This window comes from Schistocerca piceifrons, chromosome 3 (assembly GCF_021461385.2).
Source record: "Schistocerca piceifrons isolate TAMUIC-IGC-003096 chromosome 3, iqSchPice1.1, whole genome shotgun sequence".
Taxonomy (NCBI): domain Eukaryota; kingdom Metazoa; phylum Arthropoda; class Insecta; order Orthoptera; family Acrididae; genus Schistocerca; species Schistocerca piceifrons.
Window position 1 is genome coordinate 702,985,637 of NC_060140.1, and position 27,337 is coordinate 703,012,973.

The following is a 27,337-nucleotide window of genomic DNA, read 5'->3' on the forward strand; positions in this document are numbered from 1 at the left end:
AGGAAAGTATGTATTTCTACATGTAATTGTGATAACTATCACTTCTTCTCAGGGCTGGAGTTCCTGTTGAGCCTGGTTGGCCTTGCAATGGACCTTTACTGCACCTGGCTGAGGATATGGCTCGTCGCTTATTGGCTGCCTTTGACACAGCAACTGGCATGCCATATGGTACAGTGAATCTGCGTTATGGAGTGCCACCTGGTGAGACAAGTGTCACATGTACTGCTGGAGTTGGCACATTCATTCTTGAAATGGGGACCCTTTCCAGGCTTACAGGTGACCCAGTGTTTGAGGAGGTATGCTCTGCTGCTACATGTTAGGGTAAGTCAATAAATAAGTCACAAAACAGGCTAGAGGCAATAGTAATCAACATAACTACCGCTTTTACTCGAATCTAAGCTGCACTCGAATCTAAGCCGCACCTGAAAAATGAGACTCGAAATCAAGGAAAAAAATTTTTCCCGAATCTAAGCCGCACCTGAAATTTGAGACTCGAAATTCAAGGGGAGAGAAAAGTTTTAGGTTGCACTTCCGAATCGAAACGAAGTTCGTCTAGTTGTAATATGAGACACAATTTAGATCGAATGAATGACGATACAGCTGCAGTAGTTTGGTTCGAGTCGTAAGCTTAGCAGTTACGGTTTACCAGGTAGCCATTGCTACGCGTCACGTGCTCCGTCCGTATTTATACGGATATCCTTCCTTTTTCACGTGCTTCGTCTGGTTTGAATTGATTGCTTATTTTTCTTTGATCTGATAAGTGCCGTTCTCTTTGTTATAGGTGTTTACGTCACTCCAAGCTGAAAATGCATTACTGCACTGTGTCATGCATTGTTTGTCGCATTCTGATAGTGCGTGTTTACGGCCTGTCGCCGCTCGCGGCGTGGCTTGCTTTTGTGCGCGCTACCGCCGCTTACAAATAAAAAATAGAGAGGAGTCGTCTCATTAGCGAAACATTTGTTGTTACTTACACTACTGCTTTCTTTGATAATGATCAACAAGAACCAAATAACAGACTGCGTATGATAGATGATGTTCAGAACGAAATTTTAGCGAAAATTTTTCTCCGTTCCAAAATCTTTGCAGGCGCCTCTTTAGTTCATTACATTCTGCACAGAAATTAGAGTCATCTTAGATTTAAAAATCTAGTCAGTTGCCGTGCTTCATTTCTGACTCTATCACTATCAGGCATAAGAATAATACGAATATAAACATGACATGATATGTATATTCTTCCACGTTTGCTGTTGTCTCACTCTAGTTTCGTAGTTTATTAGGCGGACAGGATTTAAATGAGATTGTAGCAAACACGAAACAATACATGGCAAAATGTTTATATTCGTATTAATCTTATGGCGAAGAGAATACTACAAGTGATTCACAATTCAAACACGAAACAATACATGGCAAAATGTTTATATTCGTATTAATCTTATGGCGAAGAGAATACCACATGTGATTCACAATTCAACCATCTCTTCTCACAGGTAGGAAAAAATTCAGAACGTAGAGTTGGCCATATTGACAAACATCCCAAACAGTCTTGCCAGTCGGATTTTCGTAGTACATTGAAATGCTGCTACATTCGAAGATCAACAATACAGAATTTGTATTTACTTTGTTGGATAATGTACCAAAATGCAGTGGTCGAAACTCTGGGCGGAGGAAAAAGGCTCGTCTTCCACTTTTTTAAAATTTATTTACTGACGCAGAGATTTTGGTGCCAGTATTTATCTTTGTGCCTACAAAGCATGCCTGTGTGGCGCTACATATATTCGACGGCAGAAGTTAGTTGTGGCGGCACCCACCAACATTTTTCAGAACTCCCGCTTGCTTTGCACTCGATTCTAAGCCGCAGGCGGTTTTTTGGATTACAAAAACCGGAAAAAAAGTGCGGCTTAGATTCGAGTAACAACGCTAGCTGAAATTTATTTCCCTTTTCTACAGAGAGACCCTCTGCATTCAGACACATGTTCTGTCTCTTTACAAGTCCTTGATAACCAGCAGGGAAGAAGGTTTTTGACTGCTGTCACAATATGTAACCTCTTTGGCTATGCCATCATCAGTTTTAATATGTTGGTCATGCAAATGAGATTTTAGGGTTTCAAACAGATGAAAGTCAGTGGGATAAGCCAGGACTGTAGGGCAGATATTCTAGCCATTTCCAATGAAATGTTCAAAACAACTCCTGTTTTTGTCTTGCTGCATGAGGGCGGGCATGTCATCCAAAAGAATCACTCCATTTGTCAGGAGGCCAGGTCATTTTGCGGCAGATGATCTGTCGGAGCTCCTGTGGAGTGGTGCAATATGACATGGAATTCACAGTCTTGCCATGGTGCGAGAATTTCATCAGTATGACCCCTTGGACGTCCCAAAACAGGGTGAGCATAACCTTGTGGGCTGATGGAATGGTCTCGATTTTTTGTTTTTGAGATTAAATGTTGACAATTTTGGATCCTGGTTGAAAGTGTGAACCCAAGACTCATTACCTGCAGCAGTCCATGCTGTGATGTCCTCTCCTTCCTCAGAATACTGAATAAGGTGCTGCAAGACCCATTCTGTTCATTTTGTGCTCTTCAGTTAACTTGAAGGGGATCCACCATGCACAAACTTCATGAAACTTAAACTGCTTATGTGTGACAATGAAAGCAGTTCCATGTGAACAGTCTACAGCACCCACTACATCATCGATTGTAACACCCTGCTCATTACAAAAGATCTGTTCCACACATTGCAATGTGGGTTCAGTTGCCACAGTCACAGGATGACACGGATGCTCCCAAACTCTGGTGTTTGCCTTTCCTTGTTAAACTCCTAGATCCAACTGAACACAGTTTTTGAAGATAAGCCACCATACGCAGGATGCATTTCATGATGCCCTTATTCTACAGACAGTTCTTTAGCCCACAAAAACTCATGATTGTACACTGTTTTACTCATGTACATTCATACAGCATCTTGCACTGGCTGCCATGCGATGTCCCACAGCCTCTACAACAAAGCATACATGTGCTACTATCTCTTGGGAAAAATATGTGCATGTAATTTAAACATGGTATAAGATAAACTAGCATTTGTGATTTATTTATTGACTTTCCCCTGTGGTTGGTTGTGGCCAGTTTTACTCAAAATGTTTGTTTTGTTCTGTAGTTGGAAATCCTCATTTACAGTTCCAGTCAGTATTCTTCAGTTTCTTCCTGCATGTTTGTTGATAGAACAGTCCACGGGTGTACTGCCGGTTCTTTTGTCAGCACACCTGATATAGCAATGTGTCGTATCACCAAAATATTGTGCCCATTGGGCAGTATGAACTGACAGTACAGCCATGAACTGTTCTGTCCGTATTTATTCAATTTATTGTAGAATAAATAGTAACTAAATTGTAGTAAAAGGAAATTTTAATGACAGGAGCAAATGTAACTTTAAATGGTTGATCCAGCATTTTCCTGCGATCAGCCAGCATTATAACTAAATTTTTGAGAAAACTTGTGTGTGTAACTTCTTGCAACAGTACTGCGGCTTTAAAATTGACTATTCATCAGACAAAACTTCTAGTCATTATTTTGTATTGGTGTTTATTTTATTGCTTCACTTTTGAGTCTATCTTTTTTATAGGTAATGTATTTTTTCATTCTACAAATAGCAACATGCCTAATGTTAAAAAAGATTTTGGTATATTTAGACATCCACGCATATTAGTGATGTAGTTCATTTGGCGTATTTGACAGTGCTGACAATCAAACCTAAAAATTGGGAGTTCAGTATTATCTTGGCAGAAATAAAACATAAGGAAATTTTTAATGAAAAGTAGATACCTGGAATTATATCATCATATTGAGAAAATGTCTGACACGTACAGTTAAAGGTGATTAAAATTTTTCGGTCACATTCTCATACTGAACAATGATATACTGATTGAAAGAAGTCTCCATCTTCTCATCTCAGCAAAATCTAAGAACTGTTGGCTGCTTGAAACTGTAGAGATCTTCAGGGAATTGGCATTGGAGGTGGCATGACACAGGACAGAGATGTGTTCAGAACACTTGTTGAGAATCACCGTTTTGTGAACAAAAAATGAACTGAAACAACAGAACATGGGGAAAAAAGCACAAAGAGAAATTTCAAAGAAAAAATGAAGGGACATTTTCAGAAGAATAAAAGCAATTTCATTAGCTAAAGAAGTTTCATAAAGGCAAGTACTTTAATGACAGCAAAGATAATTACAGAAAGTTATTGTAGTTGTGGAAGTAAGGGAACTAATAGCTTTCATAATAGAGAGAATAATACCATTGTAATCTTGGAACACAACCTCTTCATATTCTCCAGTTTTCCTCTCCACTGTTACTCTGGCCAAGTCATCTTCTCTCTTCTGCGTCCTTTCTTTCAGTTTTTTTTAGCCATTTGTATCTCTTGCCTTTCATCTCAACATGTGCGTCTTAAGAGGCATTCATGTCTCATCCACTCTCTTCATATGCCCATACTGTTTTACTCTACTTTTCTCCTCCTTTTTTAAATTGGATCCTCATATGGTATCTCCTTAATCAACCAACATCTCATTTTTACCGTTTTTGGAACCATCACATTTCTCTAAACCTTCATCTCACTTGCACACACCTTATTTTTTTCCCTTTTTCTTCATGACATATATTTCTGCAACATACAACAGAATTGATATATTATATAATATGATTAGTACATCACATTGTTACTTTTCCAAGAGACTTCTTTACCCCATATCATACCTCACACTTCACATAAAACAATCAGCTTGTCTTGCCTGTTCATTTATCAGGGTGTATACGACCCGGGACAACCGGGAGATCTGGGAAAAACCTGGGAATGTTTTCATTCAGGAAAAATCCTGGAATTTTTCGTTGTTTTAGTTTTCCGTTAAATTTTTGTAATTTTCAGAGGTAAGAACTGTTACTCTAACAAAGGATATTACTGTATCCCGCTACTGCAGAATAATACTGCAGCATTAAAACATGAACAAGAGAAAAAACTAAAATAAAACTTAAATTGCAAAGAAAATGTGGCCTATAAAATAACACAGTGCTCGTACAAGTGTCTGCCAACAGCAAAATGTGTCAAAGGCTTTCGGAAGACTATGCAATGCTTCATAACAACAAATTGCCTTCGATGAGCGTGACGTCAAAACTGTTTTCATTAGACTCATTTAATCAGTTACGAGTGGGCTCATGCACACGCGCAGTTGAGTCGTGTATGTGTAGTACTTTCTCCCGCTTCTGGCTACAGAAATGTGGCTGTTGGTTGTGTAAGCAGTAGTAGCAGCAACCAACCACATGATACCCGGAAAAATTTTACTGGGGCGCCCAAGCTGCCAGATTCACGCATGTGCAGCAGGCCCGGATCTAGTGGGGAGTGAGGGCAAACTGGGGTATCTGAACTGGGTGGCAATTACGAGGGAAGGGGCAAATTCATATTCTTGAGGAAGAAAAAAAAAACGTGTTTCATAAAGCACCCAGCATCCAGCGCACATCGGTCTATCGATTATTCATATGATTTTGAAACGCACCCCTGCTGGTTTTTGAACACATTCTAAGTTGATTTCTGAATGAATTATAAGTTGATTTTTGAATGTGTGGATAGTGTACCTGATGTCTCTGCCAAGGGAATCATCGTCACATCTAGAAATAAACTTTCCTGCAGACAAAACGGGACGGGGCTACACGAGCTGAGCGGAATAAAGCCGAACCGGTGAATGCCAAGTGCTGCTTGTTTATGTGGTTGTTTCGGTTTGCGAATGTTCAGCATTGTTATAATTACTAGCGAAATCCATAGATTCAGACTACCAGAGTGGAAATAAACGACTAACAGGTAAGAAAGATTACGTATTATCTTTTCGGTGTATCCAAGAAAGCGAAATTTTGACAGAAATCTTTTGACCAGATCGCTACATGAGACAGGGCCAGTTGTAGTCCCCAGCTAGCAGCCACTTGAGTTCCATTCTGCGAGTAGCGCGGAAAACGCATTGTATGAATAATCGCTGGATAACTTAACCAATGATTGTGGCAGGGTTAGTGAAATTAACTGGAGAATGAGTTTTGACAGTGGTAGGAATAGTTACAGAATTAGTGACGACAAGACCGTTTGTTAGAATAAGGAAGGAGAAGAAACAGGGACATCACACAAATTATGGAGGAATATGACGATTTCAAATTTATACAAAAATTTCGTTCTACTACTTTTCGGTCTCATGCATGAGAAACTGGAGCATATGAATGAAATGTGAAACTGTTTCCTAACGTAAAGCTTTTTGCTTGTAGTAGGCCAAATAGGTATTTCATATTGGTACTTCGTGAATTATATTCTGACGTATTATAAAAATGATCATTATTGCTAAAACAGTCTCACTTATTTTGTGTGTGTTACAATTGCTGAAATATTTAGAAAGGCCTATTTTGTTTTCTCCAGCACACAGTGACAAAATAGACATAATCAGTTCGAGAAACCGCACCAGTCTTGGATACTATTTGTATTAACAGCTTTTTCAGTATTAGACAGCGACATTTCCATTTTTCATGTAGCAAAACGTTTGACGAACTTTGATAAGGTAATAGTCCTTTCACAGAAAGGAAAGCACGCCATGTGAAACTGTAGCAAGATTAGAGAGAAAAATCGCTAGGACCTAAGGATTGAAGAAATGTGTACTGTCTTGCCTGTCTCTTGTCCTTACTGGTTTTAGGTGCCCTATATTTAATTTTATGAGTCCAGTTTTTCTGAAGAGTTCTTGTTCTCCTGGTTACAAATAATCCTATCCTGTATTAATGGCGAGAGGGTTTTTTTTACAAAAAAAGGGGGGGGGGGGGGCAGATGTCAAACCAGCCGACTGGGAGCAGGAGAGGCGCTACAGGACATTTTAATTTCCACTGTCCTGAAATGGTTTGATGGCATCCATTACAAAATATACACGTTTGAGTTCCACAGAGCGAAATATAGTGATGGTATAACAATGTTGTTTGAAGATGCGTAGCTCCCCACCGCACACTTAAGACCAAATAACGTGTCGTACATATCCTCGAAGATATATCTTTTATGTATCAGACTCTTCAGAAAGACGTGCACTGTAAAATGAACTTATTTTTGAAAAGAGCAGTCTGAATTATAGTTGGGGGGAGGGGGGGGGGGGGGTAGTCTCTACATGACCCGTTTTTACATTTACTGATTTTTCAGTTTCCTTTTCATTTACTATTCTCACGTCAAATGAAAACAAGACGGATTTCTGTGGCTGGGAACTATCAAGTGAATTAAAATACATTCACATAATCATGGAAGGGTAAACTATGCTACTCGTTTCAGATTTTATTTTATTTCCACCTTTCTGACAGTCAAGCATTAACCGCCTTACAGAACAATGAAGTTATTTTTGTCGGTTTGATATATAGATTTGGCTTTTATTAAGCTGTCCTGCTGAGGCAGTCAATTTATTCCACACTATTGGCTAGTTTTAAACTGTTCACTGCATTTCAGGTGCACATTTTCATCTTCTAGCACGTATGGCATTATGCCATAATAAAGAACCAAACATGAGATAATACAGTACTGGTACTCCAAGAAAATTTATGTCCCGGAAACCGCACTGAAAAGCTTCGTAATTGGTCGAGGCCTACGTCATTGAGAATCTGGACATACCAATGTACACTGTTAGGTGAACTATGCGTTTTGGTATGGTTCACAAAATTCTGACGTTCTTGGAGTATCCTCTGATGTCTTGTTTCTTTTATGACATAATGTAAGCTCCTTTAATGTTTTACACGTACGAACATATGGGCTTCCTACATTACCGTAGCTGCGCAAGCGCGATGACGTCTCTTATCTGGCGCTCTCTGACAACTGCTGAAATGAATCTATTTCTAACAGGTCACAGGAAAATATTGTGAATTGTTGTTAGGAAAGTGTTATTTTCAAAGTAAATTTCCTTTTACGCAAGATGAACTATTTGCGAGAATGTACGATGGATTTGTTAAACCACAGAGTGTTTGGTCTCTTTTAAAAATCAAGTCTTTGATGAAGAGCTATTTAGAAGACATTCGAGCCCAGAAGATCAGAGATTTATGTCGGTATTAAAAATTTTACTGGCGTATTTGTGTGATGTATATTAAAGTGTAACATGTGCTAAACAGATGAACATTATAAGTGAAATCTTAGCCTCTCTTGTAGCTTATTAATCTTGAGACAAATATTATTTGCGAAAGCTTTGCTTTCTTGTAGCAACACTACGTATATTAATTTAAACCATTAACTTTTCCTGTTGGGGAATTCGAATTTATACTTTCGTAGTACGAAAATATGCAGCGTACATGTTGCTGCACATCAAAGATCTTTTTCCCCCCGGAGTATCATTTTCTAAATTGCCGGGAAATTCTACGCTGCTGTATAAAACCATATCCTATCAAAGGATAAGTTTTACAGTTACGAGGGAAAGTATACTGTCACTTAACATGCAATAGTGTATTTTCACCCGGGAGAAAATGTATTTTTAACAGGGAGATCTGGGGAAAATCCGGGAATTTTTTCTCTTTGTCCGCGTATACACCCTGTTTATCTATCAATCACTCATTTCTTCCATTTTACTGTATTATACTCCACAAGCCCTTTAAACTTTCCACCATTGTCAGCTATACCTCATACAGTATCATTTTTACTTTACGTCTGTCCATTTTTCTTATTATGAACACCAGATCACTCTCCTTTACTTAAATTTTAGGCCATGTTATTGCATATCATCTTCCTCAACATCTAATTGCTTCTGTACTTTGTAATGATAATGTCATTGGTATGAAAACTACTATGAGGTGGCTTTGATATTGCCAAACAGTATGTCTCATCAGTTGCTTTGGAGTATGGTTAATTTGTCTCAAGGTATAGAACTGTAATGAAAATGTAGTCTTTTATCATTGTAGTGAAGACAGAAGCCTAATTATTTGTTATGTAATTTGAAAATAATTCTAGATCAAGCTTTTTTTGTCTACTGTGAACAGCAATTAAGTGTGTAATGATGTGAAAAGCTCTTACAGTACGTCATTGTATTGGGCTACAGTGTATGTCTGAGTGAGACTTCTCTCATCCAATGTTTAACACAAATCTGTGCATAAAGTCTCACATCCTGTCATCCACTGCCTATAATATAATGTAGGTGAAATAATCAGACAATGGAAAACCCAGGATGGAATGTAACAATACCAGAGAAGGAAAGTTGCTACTCACCATATAGCGGAGATGCTGAGTCGCGATAGGCACAATAAAAAGATTCACACAGTTATAGCTTTCGGCCATTAAGGCTTTTGTCAGCAGTAGACACACACACACACACACACACACACACACACACACACATCTGCAGTCTTACAGAACTGAGACCACAGACGTGTGTGCAAGTTGTGTGTGTGTGTGTGTGTGTGTGTGTGTGTGTGTGTGTGTCTACTGCTGACAAAGGCCTTAATGGCCTAAAGCTATAATTGTGTGAATCTTTTTGTTGTGCATATCGCGACTCAGTATCTCCGCTATATGGTGAGTAGCAACTTTCCTTTTCTGGTAGGTGAAATAATGACAGACAGATACAGCTATCAAATAACTTAGTTGAATGCAAAGTTTCTAAGTTAAAGCAATAGTTTTTTCAGCAATCCAAATTAGTCTGAAGCTGTTGGTCATGCAAGGGTTCAAAATTTGCAAAACTTTACTACAAATGCTCATGTCCAGTCGTAACTCTTAAAATAACACCTTTTACTGAATCTGGTTCAGACATATGCTGCTAGTTCACCGCTTATGTGGGCACACATACTTCCCTCATCTGTTGCCAGTCACACAGTGCCTTCACCCTGCATGTAAGTGTGACAAAAATGGAATTGATCAAATAACATTCAGACTGTGGACATGTGTCTGTCTTCTGTGAAAGACATCTTGGAAAATCTAACAGGCAAATTAAAAAAGAAAAAAAGGGCTTCCTGCATCCAATCATCTGAATTTCTACAGTATCTGAATGTGACACTTTGTGACAATGGATACAGTGTAATATGTGATTTTGCAGATAATAATGTTTTTATCCTGCAGTTTTTATCACTGTAACAATGCACAGACCACATCTGTGTGTTATATATTATAAGTATCCAGAAACCTGTGGAATAGATCATATTTCATTTGTTACCATACCTGACTGCCCTAAACATGACCCTGTGTGTACTGACAGTATTATGAAAAGGACTCATGATATAACGAAGATAATGAGTCACAGACAGGCACAACAAAATGACTACTAAACATGTAAGCTTTTGGCCAGAAGGCCTCCTTCTGAAATAGACAAAAAAAAAAGCATGCACACACACACACACACACACACACACACACACACACACATGACCATTGTCTCTTGTTGCCGAGGCCAGACTCTGGCCTCGGCAGCTAGTCACAGCGCTCATGTGTGTGCTTGCGCGCGCAGGTGTGTGTGTGTGTGTGTGTGGGGGGGGGGGGGGGGTCGTCGAAAGCTTACATGTTTAATACTCATTTTGTTGTGCCTGTTTGTGACTCGGCATCTCCGCTATATGATGAGTAGCAGTCTATCCTTTTCACCAAAAATAATCAATTATTGATAATATAATGTAAACGGATAGATGAAAAATCTACTCACCGAGCAGCAGTAGGGGAACACACACACAAAAGGATTTAACTTTTACAAGCTTTCGGAGTCAGTGGCTCTTTCTTCTGGCAGAAGAGTTGAAGGGAACAGAAGAGGGGTGTAGGAAAAGGACTGTAGATGTTAAATAAAAGTGGTACAGTTCAGAAAAGTCACCCAGAAGAGGTGTGGGCGGGGGGTGGGGGGGGGGGGGATGGGAGTGGACAGCAAAAAATAGACAAGCCAGAAAATGAAAGATGTAGAACACTAAAATGGAGTGAAGAAAGGAGTAGCTACTGTGAAGAAATACTGAGACAGGAGGAATTAGCGTAAATTAAGGCCGGGTGGGTGGCGAGAACCAAGGACATTTTGTAGTGCTAGTTCCCAACTGCAGAGTTCTGAAAAACTGGTGTCTGGGAGAAGAATCCGGATGGTGCATGTGGTGAAACAGGCACTGATATCATGGCTGTCATGTTGTATAGCATGCTCTGCAGCAGGATATTGTGTGTTGCCTGTATAAGCCCTCTTCTGCCTATGCCCATTCATACTGACTGATAACTGGGTGGTAGTCATGCCGATGTAAAAGGCTGAACAGTGTATACATAGCAGGTGGTATATGACATGTCATTTTGCTGGTGACTATCCCTTTGATAGTATATGTTTTGCCAGTTACAGGGCTGGAATAGGTGGTGGAAGGAGGGTGCATAAGGCGGATCTTGCAGCGGGGCCAGTCACAAGGGTAGGAGCCATAAGGTGAGGAGATGGGTGCAGAAGGAGCATAGGGTCTGACAGGGATAGTGCAGAGATTGGGAGGGCGACAAAAAGCTACTCTAGGTGTAGTGAGCAAAATCTCGGCCATAATGGATCTCATTTCAGGACATGATCTTAGGAAGTCATGGCCTTATCAAAGTAGCTGATTAATACATTCCAGACCAGGATAATACTGAGTGACCAGTGGTGTGCTCTGAAGTTGTTTTTTTGGAGGAATCAGCAGTACCAGGATTGAATGTGATAGCCCAAAAATCAGCTTTTAAACTACATCCAGTGAAGGCTGAGGTGAGAATGGTGGTATATTGCATCTCAACAAATACTTCTGCCTCAATTGCCAAGGCTCTGTGGGAGGGAACATTTGACACAGAAAGGATGGAAACTGTCAAAATGTACGTACTGTTGTTTGTCAGTAGGTTTCATGTGCACAGAAGTGTGTAGCTGACCTTCGGTGAGGATGAGATCAACATCAAGGAAAGTGTCATTGTCATTGTTCGTTTGTGTAAATTTAACCTATTTTTCATGCTTTGCATGCATGTTTTGTTGGCATCTTCACATTACCATTTAAATAGTTAACGCCTTTTCCAGTACTTTGTAATTTTGATGCAGTAACGTGTTATCAAGAGGGGGTGGGGGAGTGGTACTTTGCGCCCACCCGTAAAAAATTTGAAAAAAATTGTTAATTGTTTTTGACTTATATTGAAGAGAGAGTTTTTAAAGCAGTACTAAGGTATAAGTAGGATCAAGAACCTGAAAATACCCTTTAGTAGTCTCTTAGCAATATCAATGCACTTTCAATAACATGTACTACCATGGGTGGGATACCCCTAACAAAATTACGAATTTTGTTACTTATTGTCGACTGCTGTTCCCAACATATCTTGTAAAGAAATATTGATGTGTAACTAGTGTCCTGAACCTGAAAATCTTCAATGGTATTCGTTACGAAGAGTCACATCTACTAGTAAGACTAAATCAAACAATGGAAACTCCAGATAGGAATATCAACAATGTAGGAAAAGATATATTGCTACTTACCTTGAAGAAGATATGTTAAGTTTCAGACAGACAAAATTAAAAGACATTCACATAAAGCTTTCGGCCACAGCCTTTATCAGCAAAAGAGTGACACACACCACGCATTTACACAAACGAGCAAAACCCATGCACACATGACCACAACTCCGGCAGCTTGGTCTGGAATGGTATGTTTCTCTTTTGCTGATGAAGACTGTGGCCCAAAGCATTATGTAAGTGTCTTTTTAATTGTATCTGTCTACACTTAACTGTCTTCTTTATGGTAAGTAGCAATCTGCTAGTAACACTGAAATTGGATTAAGTTGACTTAAAAATTTAAAACATTTATGGAATCCGGTAGAAGACTTCATTGCAAGAGGTAGACATAAAATCCTCCCTCCCCTCATCTTAGTGTTGCAAAAGTTGAGCCAAATATCATCCCAACCTGAGATATATTTTTTCATGAATTTTGAAGGTGACATGCTTTGAGGTATTTAATGTCAAAAGAATAAGGTCATTGGCCTTAATTGTGTAAATTGCTTGAATGTCCACATTGCATATTATTTGAAAGTTTGTTCCCAGGCCTTTACAAAATTATCTAATTTTTTGTGGCCACTGCTTAGGTTGTACTTGTGCTGCAATTCTATAATTTGGCATTTTTCATTCTCTTGTCATGTGCAATGAACACACCAAATATGATGAAAATTGGTGGTGGTTGGATTGACACCTGTGTTAATTTGGCGTGGAATGACTGATGCCGTGTACTGATTAATGAATTGCTGCTAACCACCTTTTGTAGTATAGCAGCACCTTACCCATGTAACACTAATATAATGTGCATTGTTTGTTGCAGGTGGCAATGAATGCACTTCACGCTTTGTATAACCATTTCTGTGCAATTGGCATAATGGGGAATCATCTTGATTTACAGATTGACAAGGGGATTCTACAACATGTCATAGTAGGTGCTGGAGCGGATTCTTATTATGAATATCTTAACACTGATGTAGTGTATACATTGTTTGTTGCAGGTGGCAATGAATGCACTTCATGCTTTGTATAATCATCGCTCTGCAATTGGCCTAGTGGGAAATCATATTGATGTGCAGACTGGTAAATGGACTGCACAAGATGCTGGGATAGGTGCTGGAGTGGATTCTTATTATGAATATCTTGCAAAGGGAGCTATATTATTGCAGAGACCAGAGTTGATGCGCATGTTTCAAGAAGGGCGTTCAGCTATTGATAAATATTTGAGTCGTGATGACTGGCATCTTTGGGTGTCAATGTCCAAGGGGCAGGTGACACTGCCTGTTTTCCAGTCTCTTGAAGCTTACTGGCCTGGAGTGCTCAGTCTCATTGGTAGGTTGATTTTTGTGTGTGCGTGTTTTTTCCAAGAGCAGTTTGAGAGCACACTCTGTTATGAGTGTAATTTTCTCATCATTGAGTAAGTGGCATATTTCCATCTAATGAGAGAATTTGTTGGGGCTGCATCAGCAATAAGCATCTCCCCTAGTTTGGCTGTCACTTAGGGAGTGGGTGTGGTCCTGTAACTCAAGCATAATTTGGTACTCAGTGAATGTTTTGAACACTAGTAATTAGAGATCATGCCAAGAGATTTCACCATAGATATAGTTGCAATTACAGTCCATTAAAGAGAACAAAACTATAGGAAATGTCCACAATTGAAGCAAAAACCCAACAATTTTTAACAAGAGTAGTAATGAACTGAGAGGCCGGAGGTTAATCAATATTTTGCAGTTACTCTAGATGGGACAGTTTGGGGAGTTGATTGCATATTTCCACAAAGTTGTGTTGGACATACATTGTTATGCTGTGGGACTTTGTAGGGGTTAGGTTTTGGTGCCCTAAAATCACAGAACAGAGGTTATTATTTTCAAAGTGAAATACGGGGACTGAGGAAAGTTAAGCACAAGGTTTGGACAAAGAAAAATTGAATTAAGGGTAATGAAGTGGAAATGAACTAGAAAAGCCTTAGATCAGAGAGATTGTGTGAACAGAGGATATTCAGTTGGGACAGTTCCTATCTACATAGTTCAGATGAGCTGGCACCAGGCGATGATGGACGAGTAACAAGAGAGCACAGGTACTGAAGTAGTGTTGTAGTATACAGCATGTTCAGCAACTGGGTCGTTGAAGATTTCAGTTAACCACAGAAAGACAGGTTGTTCATTGTTATTTGCACTAAGAAAGCTGGACAGTGATAGCAACACAGTTGGTAATAACATAGCTGCTTTTTATGAGATAGCTACATTTTACAGGATAGGAAATGTTTGATTGATTAGCTACGTTTTATAGGATAGGAAATGTTTGATTGGACTGCAGTAATAGGTGATGGTGGGTTAGTAAATAGGACAATACTTCCATATGGGTCACTGACAGAGGAATGAGCCGTGTGGTGCAGGATTGGAAGCAGGCTTGGCATAAGGAGGGTGGAATAGACTATTTCATATTTGGCTGAGCAACAGAATATTACTCTTGAGTGATTGAGAGTTTGATTTATATTAGGTTATACCTTATCTCAGGACATAGTGGAGGCAGTCAAAGCCTGGAGTGAAGGCTGTGATTGAGTGTCTCAAAGGCTGGGTGACAAGAAGAGTTCTTCTAAGTAACGAGGGTTAGCTGGATCTCTCTGTAAATGCTTTTGCCAGGTTATCAGCATATTTGGCTAAGTCCTGTTGTCCACAGCAGATGTGACACACCTGGAAGCCAAGGCTATAGGGGTGGATCTTTTAATTTGGAATGGTTGGCACGTGTCAAAATGGAAGTGCTGTTGGTGGTTAGTGAATTTGATATGAAGACAGCTCCCCCCCCCCCCCCCTCCTTTTTTTACTCATCTGGGATGTGGAGCATGACATCTACGAAGGTAGCTAGGGTTCTGGAGGAAAGAGCAGAGGTTGCCCTTGCCTTGAGCCCAAATTATAAAGATGACAGTGAATGTAAACCACAAGCTCTTTTTAGAGTTGAGTGCATAAAAACAGATGAACCTACAGAACACATGGAATAAATCAACTCTCTGTTGTCACTAGTCAGCTGTGTGCACACTTCCCCTGGTTGCCTTTATTTTTAGTAGGTGCTCAAAGTGTTTTCCCTCTGTGGTTAGAGCAGCCTGACTTCTCCTGGAACTTTAGCAAACACTCAAATGAATTTTAGCTACTGAAATCTGGGAAATGACTAGCCAAACCCGGTCTTCCAACTCTTCAAGCATGTGGGGATTGGTTGCATATACCTTATCTTTTAACATTCCCCAAAGACAAAAATCATATTGATTAAGATCTGGAGGACAAGAAGACCAGTCAACTATCCTACCATCAAAAACACTTCGTATTGCTGTCATAGAAGCATTGGCGATGTGTGGTCTTGCATCGTCCTGCATGAAATAACCGTACATCTTTTCATTAGGTGTTGTTGTTCTTGTTGTGTTGGTCTTCAGTCCAGACACTGGTTTGATGCAGCTCTCCATGCTACTCTATCCTGTGCAAGTTTCTTCATTTCCCAGTACCTACTGCAACCTACATCCGCCTGAATCTGCTTAGTGTATTCATCTCTTGGTCTCCCTCTATCATTTTTACCCTCCACGCTGCCCTCCAATACTAAATTGGTGATACCTTGATGCCTCAGAATATGTCCTACCAACCGATCCCTTCTTCTAGTCAATTTGTGCCACAAATCTCTCTTCTCTCCAATTCTGTTCAATACCTCCTCATTAGTTATGTGATATACCCATCTAATCTTCAGCATTGTTTTGTAGCACCACATTTCGAAAGCTTCTGTTCTCTTCTTGTCCGAACTATTTATCGTCCATGTTTCACTTCCATACATGGCTACACTCCATACAAATACTTTCAGAAACAACTTCCTGACACTTAAATCTATATTCGATGTTAACAAATTTCTCTTCTTCAGAAACACTTTCCTTGCCATTGCCAGTCTACATTTTATATCCTCTCTACTTCGACCATAATCAGTTTTTTGCTCCCCAAATAGCAAAACTGATTTACTACTTTAAGTGTCTCATTTCCTAATCTAATTCCCTCAGCATCACCCGATTTAATTCGACTACATTCCATTATCCTCATTTTGCTTTTGTTGATGTTCATCTTATATCCTACTTTCAAGACACTGTCCATTCCGTTCAACTGCTCTTCCAAGTCCTTTGCTGTCTCTGACAGAATTACAAAGTCATCAGCAAACCTCAAAGTTTTTATTTCTTCTCCATGGATTTTAATATCTACTCCAAATTTTTCTTTTGTTTCCTTTACTGCTTGCTCAATATACAGATTGAATAATATCGGGGAGAGGCTACAACCCTGTCTCACTCCATTCCCAACCACTGCTTCCCTTTCATGCACCTCAACTCTTATATCTGCCATCTGGTTTCTGTACAGAGTGTAAATAGCCTTTTGCTGCCTGTATTTTACCCCTGCCACCTTTAGAATTTGAAAGAGAGTATTCCAGTCAACATTGTCAAAAGCTTTCTCTGAGTCTACAAATGCTAGAAACGTAGGTTTGCCTTTCCTTAATCTATTTTCTAAGATTAGTCATAGGGTCAGTATTGCCTCACATTTTCCAATATTTCTACGGAATCCAAACTGTTCTCCCCCGAAGTCGGCTTCTGCCAGTTTTTCCATTTGTCAGTAAAGAATTCGAATTAGTATTTTGCAGCCGTGACTTATTAAGCTGATAGTTCGGTAATTTTCACATCTGTCAACACCTGCTTTCTTTGGGATTGGAATTGTTATATTCTTCTTGAAGTCTGAGGGTACTTTGTCTGTCTCATAAATTTTGCTCACCAGATGGTAGAGTTTTGTCAGGACTGGCTCTCCCAAGGCTGTCAGTAGTTCTAATGGAATGTTGTCTACTCCTGGGGCCTTGTTTTGACTCAGGTCTTTCAGTGCTCTGTCAAACTCTTCACGCAGTATCATATCTCCCATTTCATCTTCATCTACATCCTCTTCCATTTCCATAATATTGTCCTCAAGAACGTCGCCCTTGTATAGACCCTCTATATACTACTTCAACCTTTCTGCTTTCCCTTCTTTGCTTAGAACTGGGTTTCCATCTGAGCTCTTGATATTCATACAAGTGGTTCTGTTTTCGCCAAATGGCTCTTTAATTTTCCTGTAAACAGTATCTATCTTACCCCTAGTGACATAAGCCTCTACATCCTTACATTTGTCCTCTAGCCATCCCTGCTTAGCCATTTTGCACTTCCTGTCGATCTCATTTTTGAGACATTTGTATTCCTTTTTGCCTGCTTTGTTTATTGCATTTTTATATTTTCTGCTTTCAACAATTAAATTCAATATTTCTTTTGTTACCCAAGGATTTCTACTAGCCCCCATCTTTTTACCTACTCGATCCTCTGCTGCCTTCACTATTTCATCCCTCAAAGCTACCCATTCTTCTTCTACTGTATTTCTTTCCCCCATTCCTGTCAATTGTTCCCTTATGCTCTCCCCGAAACTCTGTACAACCTTTGGTTTAGTCAGTTTATCCAGGTCCCATCTCCTTAAATTCCCACCTTTTTGCAGTTTCTTCAGTTTTAATCAGTTCATAACCAATAGTTTGCTGTCATAGTCCACATCTGCCCCAGGAAATGTCTTACAATTTAAAACCTGATTCCTAAATCTCTGTCTTACCATTATATAATCTATCTGATACCTTCTAGTATCTCCAGGCTTCTTCCATGTTTACCACCTTCTTTCATGATTCTTGAACGAAGTGTTAGCTATGATTAAGTTATGCTCTGTGCAAAATTGTACCAGGCGGCTTCCTCATTTCATCATACATTTCTTCAATTTCTTCGTCATCTGCAGAGCTAGTTGGCATATAAACTTGTACTACTGTAGTAGGCGTGGGCTTCGTGTCTATCTTGGCCACAATAATGTGTTCACCATGGTGTTTGTAGTAACTTACCCGCACTCCTATTTTTTTTTTTTTTTTTTTTTTTTCATTATTAAACTGACTCCTGCAGTACCCCTATTGGATATTGTATTTATAACCCTCTATTCACGTGACCAAAAGTTTTGTTCCTCCTGCCACCGAACTTCACTAATTTCCACTATATCTAACTTTAACCTATCCATTTCCCTTTTTAAATTTTCTAACCTACCTGCCCGATTAAGGGATCTGACATTCCACGCTCCGATCCATAGAATGCCAGTTTTCTTTCCCCTGATAATGACATCCTTTTAAGTAGTCCCCACCTGGAGATCTGAATGGGGGACTATTTTACCTCTGGAATATTTTACCCAAGAGGACACCATCATCATTTAACCATACAGTAAAACTGCATGCCCTCGGGAAAAATTAACACCTGTAGTTTCCCCTTGCTTTCAGCTGTTCACAGTACCAGCACAGCAAGGCCATTTTGGTTAATGTTACAAGGCCAGATCAGTCAAGCATCCAGACTGCTGCCCCTGCAACTACTGAAAAGGCTGCTGCCCCTCTTCAGGTACCACACGTTTGTCTGGCCTTTCAACAGATACCTCTCCGTTGTGGTTGCACCTACAGTACGGCTGTCTGTATCGCTGAGGCACGCAAGCCTCCCCACCAACGGCAAGGTCCATGGTCCATGGTTCATGGGGGGAGGGGGGGGGGGGGGGTGTGTGACGTTAGGTGTTAGTTCTCAAAAAAAAAAAGGGGGTGCAGTATATTGTTCACATATCTGTCAGATTATATTGTTTTGTGGGAAAAGATTGGTCCAGCAATTTGTCTTGCACTAATTCCCCACCACACTCCTGTTTTCACATCAGGCAGAGGTTGTTGATGTAATTCATGAGGATTTTCAGAGCTCCGATGTCGATTGTACTGGAAATTTATGTACCCTGACAAATGCAGCCATACTTCATCAGAAAAAAATCCCCTCAGGATTAACTTCCCCCATTGTGCACAAATTGTAAAATCCAGGTGCAATAGTGACATCGAGCAACAGTATCTGAGTTCCTCAGTTGGTGCGTTACCTTTGTTTTGTATGGTTTCAATTCAGATGCTCTTGACATACCAGTCTGAAGCGTCAAATGGTGCAGATTTTCTCAGACTTCTTTCAAAGGCTTCCCCTATCTTGTCCAATTTATTTTCGCTTAAAACACTAGGTTCTCTAGAGCTTCATTTGTGTAACACAGATCCTGTCTCTTGAAATTTCTTCATTAATCATTGGGAACAGGCACACCAGGAAATTTTTCCTGTGAATTCAGGCCAAGATTCCACATACAATTCTGTTTATGAGACACACTGTATTATACCCAAAAAATATGTAACAAAAAATGACAGTGAAAAGTCAAGTAAGGAATAACAATACAGGGAAACCCTTATTATACATTTTGGTGCAGTCCAGCCTTAAAAAACGGAAAATTGAGGAAGAAACAGAATTGAAGAAAATGTTAAAACCCCCAAAAATATGAGCAAAAAAAAGTGCAGTTGGCATATGTGATTAAAAATTGCAATCTTCTCCAATAGTTTGTATAAAATCTGTCTGAGTGAAGGAAATTAAATGTACAACACAATATTTGTACAATAATTTGTGGTAATGAATTTCATCACTTATTGAAAAATCACTGGTGTGTAATAGCAAGTAAAAACTTGTCAAAAAATTGAAAATAGTGTCTGGGTACAAGGTAATTGTAATAATGCTCAACCACAAATTATACATTCAAATATGCATTTTTGAGAGATCATCCTTTGTGCTCATCCAGCAAAAAGTGATGAACATGTTGAATTAAACCAAAAACACACATCGAGTTAGTGGAAAAGCATATACATAAATGCGGATATCTGCTTAGTGACAAACTAAGTCAACATTGCTGTTATTCCAGAATGAGATTTTCACTCTGCAGCGGAGTGTGCGCTGATATGAAACTTCCTGGCAGATTATTAAAACTGTGTGCCCTACCGAGACTCGAACTCGGGACCTTTGCCTTTCGCGGGCAAGTGCTCTACCATCTGAGCTGCCGAAGCATGACTCACGCCCGGTACTCACAGCTTTACTTCTGCCAGTATCTCGTCTCCTACCTTCCAAACTTTAGAGTTTGAGCAGGAGAGCTTCTGTAAAGTTTGGAAGGTAGGAGACGAGATACTGGCAGAAGTAAAGCTGTGAGTACCGGGCGTGAGTCGTGCTTCGGTAGCTCAGATGGTAGAGCACGTGCCCGCGAAAGGCAAAGGTCCCGAGTTCGAGTCTCGGTCGGACACACAGTTTTAATCTGCCAGGAAGTTTCATTGCTGTTATTGTTTGATGCTTTTTTTACGAGCTGCACTTCATATGCTCACACTTTTAAAGTGTTATTTTAGGTTTGATGAGAGAAACAGAAACACAAAAAAATGAGTTCGCTTTCCCAGTTGACGTTACAAGATTATTAGAAGTTGGCTTAGTGAATTTCTGTAAAAGTGTAAAAAGTAAATTTGAAAGAAAGCTCAGATGCAATGGTTTCACTTCATGCCCCTATCACAGCAACCAGTCTTTATTATCTACAGTGTAAGGTGCAAAGTACATACATGAGTAGTGTATATAGTTGTTGCAAATGTATTGTGTCAGATTTGAACAAAGTCTTTAAAATGTGCTATTGCAAAACCCTTGTTCTATTTCTCGGTGACATCTCTGTCATAGCACTTCACCTGTATGAAAAGTATGTTTTCAACCCTTCAAAAACTGCTTTCACCCCCTACCTGCACTCCTGTCATTGAATGGCCTCTCCCCCTCTCCACACTTCCAGTAGGCGAGCTCATTTTACATGTGTTATTGTGATGCGGTGGCTGTGCTAGTTACTGGGTGACTTAACAATTCGCCAGCCAGTAAGAGTTCACTAGCCAGAAATGGGCGACGTTTCCTCGATTATGACTGAGCATATTCTTTGGGGCTTAGTGTTTTAAGTTAAAAGGTTGACAATTGATATTGTTGCTGAATACAGTATATCAGAAGTACATGCAAAAAGATGAGACTGAGTTATAGGGGGCACAAGGAAAGGTGGTGGCTGGGCCAGCATTGTCTCAGTTCAGAACATTTCGCGTCGACTGTCTTGTTGTTCCATTGACGCTGCAACCTAGCAGTAGTTGTATCATAATTGTGCGGTGAAGCAACAGCGGTCGTGGATTACATAAATATTTTCTCTCTCATGCGTGCCCTCTCCATAACAGCCTAAAATATTCCCTTAACTCTGCCACTACCTGTGGTGTGAACCACCCATCTTTTGTGCCATTTATAACTTGTCCAGTCACATCAAATGTAATTGGAAGAAAACGAGAGAAAGTCAGGTGAGACATCGATTAAGAACTTAGAATCGAGTCAAACCTTACTAGGAAGAAATGTAAAATTGGAGAATTTTTAGCATTGATCTTATGGCTTTTTCACAGGGGCTAGGAATTTATGGTGTAGAATTGTGAAACACACAAAATCAGAGAACATAAAATTGAAGTTCCACTGTAGATGATATGATAGACTGCTACTCTCCAAATAGAGGTGTTGCGTCGCAGACAGGCACAAAGAAAAAGGATCCTGCATTCTATTTCCCATATTGAAACCCTTGCCCTCCAGGAGCTAGAGCAACATGCATGAAATCACATCAGAAAACTATCCAGCCTAAAAAAAATAAAGAAATACCTTTTTAAATGCACCGGTGTGGGTTTCAACACCTCTTTTTGTAGCAAAAAAAATTAATTATGTTTGTCATGTGTTTGATATGATACTAAAAAGTCCTGGGTGGAATACAAGTTAGAAAGAATCTAGGGTAACCCACTCATAGTGTAGTTGAGATTTTGAGCAGTTGACAGGCACATAAGCAAGATTAAAAACATTGCTGAGCTTTAAGATATATCCTCTTTCAGAGTATAATAAATCCATACACACATGGCTGCAGTGCTCTAGCTGTGACGCCCTTCATGTGGTGAAAGATAGTGTTGCATGGAGTTGATAAGAAGAATAAACTGCAAGGGAGGGTAAAATGGTGGTTTAGAGAACGGAGACTGACAGTAAGGGGTGAGGCAAACACACAGGACAACAATGGGGCACTGGCGATCCCTCTGTGATGCATGCAGAAGAAATTCCATATAGCACATGAAGGAGTGAGTTAGTTGGCTGGTAGTGTCAGTGGTGGTGGTGGTGGTGGTCATGAAACAGATGAAGAAAAAGGCCCCAGGAAGATTAATGAAATGAAGTGGAGACATGAAGAAAGGGATTGGACTAGCACTAACAGAGATTGCAGCTGGAAGGATTGCAGGATCAAAGGATGTATTGTAAAGACAATTCCCTTCTATGAAGTTACGAGAACCAGGTATAGTGAGGAGGAGGAGAATGTGGGGGTATAGGATACATACAGTATGTAGTTTGAGGCAGCCCTTGAAGTCTAGTATAGCAATGTGTTCTGCCAGTAGGTGGTCAACTCTGCTCTTTGCCACAGTTTCGTGGCGGCCATTTGTTTGGGGAGACAGTTGCTGTGGAGAAGTTAGAACAGAGTTGATGTATGACAAAACTGCTTTTACAGGTAGCACTGTCTCTGATAGGATAAAGTGTACTTCTGTCAGGGGTGAATAGGACATACTGGGTGAGTACATAAAGCAACAAGACCCATTGCCAGACAGTGCAGCCATGCAGGAATGTCCAAAAGTTGAGCAATATCTGTAATCTTTCTTATATGCCTTCAACCAAGCATTGTCGGTGCCTCTGCTATATTTTACTCCTTCCACTGTTTGTAATTTTGCTGAAAATACTTTAGTAGAAGTTGTCCATTTGTACCTGCAGATTAAAAATTGGTATTTAAGACTTAATGGAATTAAAACTGTAAGAGAGAATTTTGAGTAAGTTAGATTTTTAAGCAAATAATAAAGTTAATAACTCACTAAACAATTGAGACATCGAATCATTGGTAGTCATGTAAACAAATCTGAGAACATTTTCCTAGCTTTTGACAAATGCTTTCAGAACTCTGCCTTGTTTATATGTGTACAGATTTATTAAATTAATCTCACCTCCCCTTCTGAAGTAAGGAAGATCATCAAGAGTCTAACAAGTAAAAGCTCATACAGATTGAATAATGCCTCTAACAAGACAGAAAAAAAATTGGCCATATAATATTCTTAATCACTTGTGCAGTGCATCATTAACTTGGGGTGTTTTGCCAGACGTTTAAATATGCTGTTGTTAGGGCTCTCTATAAGATGGCTTACTTCACAGATATCAATTACTACTGCCCAGTGCCACTCTTTACATTATGTTCTGAAGTTTTTTAGAAGTTAACATACTCCATGGTTGTCACCCATCTATGTAGTAATGTTATATCCACATTATCACACTTTGGATTTCAGCAGGACCACTCTAATGAGAAAACTGTTTATACATTTACTGAACACTTAATAAAATTTTAGATGATGAAATAATGCCAGTTTGAATAATCTGTGACATATGTATGGTATTTATGAATTTCATAGTTCTATATTTGTCTGGTTTAATTCTTATTTTTTTAAAAAAGCAGAAAGTTATTTTAGGCTTTTCAAGTAATACAAAGAGGGATGCCATATCATCTGTGTTGTGAGGTATTATAGTGGGAGACCCATAGGACTCAATCATTGACCCACTACTATTCTTGTTTTATGGTAATGATCTGCCATTTTATTTGAATCATCAGGCAAAATTAGTTCTGTTTGCAGATGGTACAAGCGTTGTTCTATAGCTGAGCAAAAAGCCGTTAACAGAGAAAATAGTAAATAATGTTTTGTTAAAGTGACTGACTGGTTTCGCACAGGTGAATGAGCTTTAACCTTTGGAAAAAGCACAGCTTGAAAATGAGTCTCCACTTGAAACCAGTAGCAGTAAGTAAAATAGAAGTATAAAGCAGCTCTGGTGAATTATTATTACAACAGTATGCATTTGATGCATGTCATCCAGTTTTGTACTGTCCAAGATATCCCACAACCTATTAACCAACTATACCAACAAGAATAATAAACAAGGTAGAAAATTTTAAGTCCTTAGGTGTGCATAATGATGGAAACTTAAAATGGAAAAACCACTTTTGTCATAAGAATAATCGCTAACTTTCGGATACAGAAGTCAGTAAGTTAACATATTTTTCATGGTTTCATTCACTGTGGAGGTATTAATCACAGCCTCACAGTATATTTCTTCACTTATGAAATTTGTTATCAACAATCCATTTTGAGTTTGTGAATGACAGAGATATTCACAAGTAGACATACAACACTAGAAGGAAAAAGATATGCATTAACCTTCAGTGAATATAACTTAGGCACTGCAAGAGGTGAAGTATACATCTACAAAGTATCTGATGGATAGCAGACATATCTTTCAATGCGAATTAAAGATGTTACTCTTTAACAACTCCTCCTGTGCCATAGAAAAAATTTTTCAGATAAATATATCCTCCGACTTTGCAGGCAACGCCAAGTATCGGCAGCCAGGTGACTTGTCTTGCATTCCCAAGGGAAGTTAGTGTGTGTAATCTGTCTGTCTGTGAAAACTGTATCAAAACACCTACAAGAGTTCTTGACATTAGCCTTTATGTACACATAGAAAAATCCAGTGGGACACTTTAATATAGTAATATGTCTAGAGATTTTTTTAGGCGGTATTTACGATACTAGTGTCATAAATGGATGGATGTGGAATTAATCAAAATACACTATGTGATAAAAAGTATCTGGACACCCCCAAAAACATATTTTTCATATTAGGTGCATTGTGCTGCCACCTACTGCCAGATATTCCATATCAGCGACCTCAATAGTCATTAGACATCATGAGAGACCAGAATCAGGCACTCCGCAGAACTCACGGACTTCTAACATGGTCAGGTGATTGGGTGTCACTTCTGTCATACGTGTATATGTGAGATTTTCACAATCCTAAACATCCATAGGTCCACTGTTTCCGATATGATAGTGAAGTGGAAACGTGAAGGGACATGTACAGCCAAAAGTGTACAGGCTGACCTCGTCTGTTGACTGACAGAGGCCGCCGACAGTTGAAGTGGATCGTAATTTGTAATAGGCAGACATCTATCCAGACCATCACACAGGAATTCCAAACTGCATCAGGATCCACTGCAAGTATTATGACAGTTAGGCGGAAGGAGAGAAAACTTGGATTTCACGATCGAGCAGCTGCTCATAAGCCACACGTCAAGCCGGTAAATGCCAAATGACACCTCGCTTGGTGTAAGGAGTGTAAACATTGGACAGTTAAACAGTGGAAAAATGTGTGGAGTAACAAATCACGGTACACAATGTGGCAGTCCGATGGCAGGGTGTGGGTATGGCGAACGCCTGGTGTGTGTCATCTGACAGCATGTGTAGTCAACAGAAAAATTCGGAGGCGGCGGTGTTATGGTGTGGTCATGTTTTACGTGGAGGGGGCTTGCACCCCTTGTTGTTTTGCGTGGCGCTACCACAGCACAGGCCTACATTGATATTTTAAGCACCTTCTTGCTTTCCACTGTTGAATAGCAATTCGGGGATAGGGATTGCATCTTTCAACACAATCTACCACCTGTTCGCAATGCACAGCCAGTGGCAGAGTGGTTACACAACAATAACATCTCTGTAATGGACTGGCCTGCACAGAGTTCTGACCTGAACCTGGTAGAACATGTTCGGGATGTTTTGGAACGCCGACTTCGTGGCAGGCTTCACCGACCGACAATGATACCTCTCCTCAGTGCAGCACTCCTTGAAGAATGGGCTGTTATTCCCCAAGAAACCTTCCAGCACCTGATTGAGCTTATACCTGCGAGGTTGGAAGCTGTCATCAAGAGTAAGGGTGGGCCAACACGATATTGAATTCCAACATTACCGATGGAGGGTGCCACAAATTTGTAAGTAATTTTCAGCCAGGTGTCCGGATACTTTTGATCACATAGTGTATCTGCACTTATTAGCTGGAACAATTAGTCTCACCTACCAGCCTTTGGCTGACTCAACCATAGTGGCTCAGGACTTGAGCCAATAGAGAATGCTACAGACCAGAAGACAGACAAACTTGGTAAAAATTTACATATAGTGACCATAAATCACATACAATGCGAGATTCTGTTTGCAGTTAATCCTCACATAATTGAAGCAATAGCTGACATGAAAACTTCTTTCTGCAGGACAAGGCAAAATAATGGGGATCTCTGAACCCTTGATGCTAAGTACGAAGAACTCATCCAACCCCTTTTTTCAGAGAGAGAGAGAGAGAGAGAGAGACAGAGAGAGAGAGAGAGAGAGAGAGAGAGAGAGAGAGAGAGAGAGAGAGAGGGGGGGGGGGGGGAGGAGAGAGGGGGGGGGGGGGAGGGGGAGTGCAAACTAGCTAATTATTCGGAAATGGCTAACAGCAGGAGAGGTGGATTGAATGAAGCCCGGGTAGGGGCAGCACAAACTGTGTATCGTGGAAACGTGAATAGCTTTGCCCTGCCTATCAACTGACATGCTATCAGAACCATCGCTAAGAAATCAGGAGTGTGGACGCCTGCCCACTTGTGTAATATAGGATGTCTAGGAAGCTGGTTTCTCGGATAGCTAAACAACAATTCAAGCAAATCTTATTAATGGGGCTGGATTGACAATACTTAACTTTGGTTTTTTACTAAGAGATATCGCAAGAAATTGGTGACATGCAAATAATCACTGTTCTTTGATATATACAAATTCCATCAATCAATTAGTATAGATTACAAATCACGGCTAAATCATTTGGATCACGGCTTGTCTTCTAGTGCAGCCAAGGCTATCTGGAGCAGTGTTTATGTTTTCTTCATATAGGTGTCACTCCTGTAATTGTCATCCTAGTCAGCTTTCTATTGGCTGACGTCTCACAGCCTTCTCTGCCATATCGTTCCAGGCCGACGTACCAGCATTTGATGTTACACCGGAACAATGAGCAAAATAAATGCAAACATATTACTGAGCAAAGAC

The 27,337-nt window shown here is 39.8% G+C and overlaps 1 protein-coding gene across 1 annotated transcript in view; it reads left to right on the plus strand.

Moving 5' to 3' along the window:
• LOC124789874 (ER degradation-enhancing alpha-mannosidase-like protein 2) overlaps window positions 1-27,337 on the plus strand; it is a 109,836-nt gene that overhangs the window by 27,198 nt on the left and 55,301 nt on the right. The window contains exons 4-5 of the mRNA XM_047257388.1: window positions 53-296; window positions 13,447-13,777. Coding sequence (XP_047113344.1) covers window positions 53-296; window positions 13,447-13,777 — 575 coding nt within the window. The remainder of the gene's footprint in view (window positions 1-52; window positions 297-13,446; window positions 13,778-27,337) is intronic.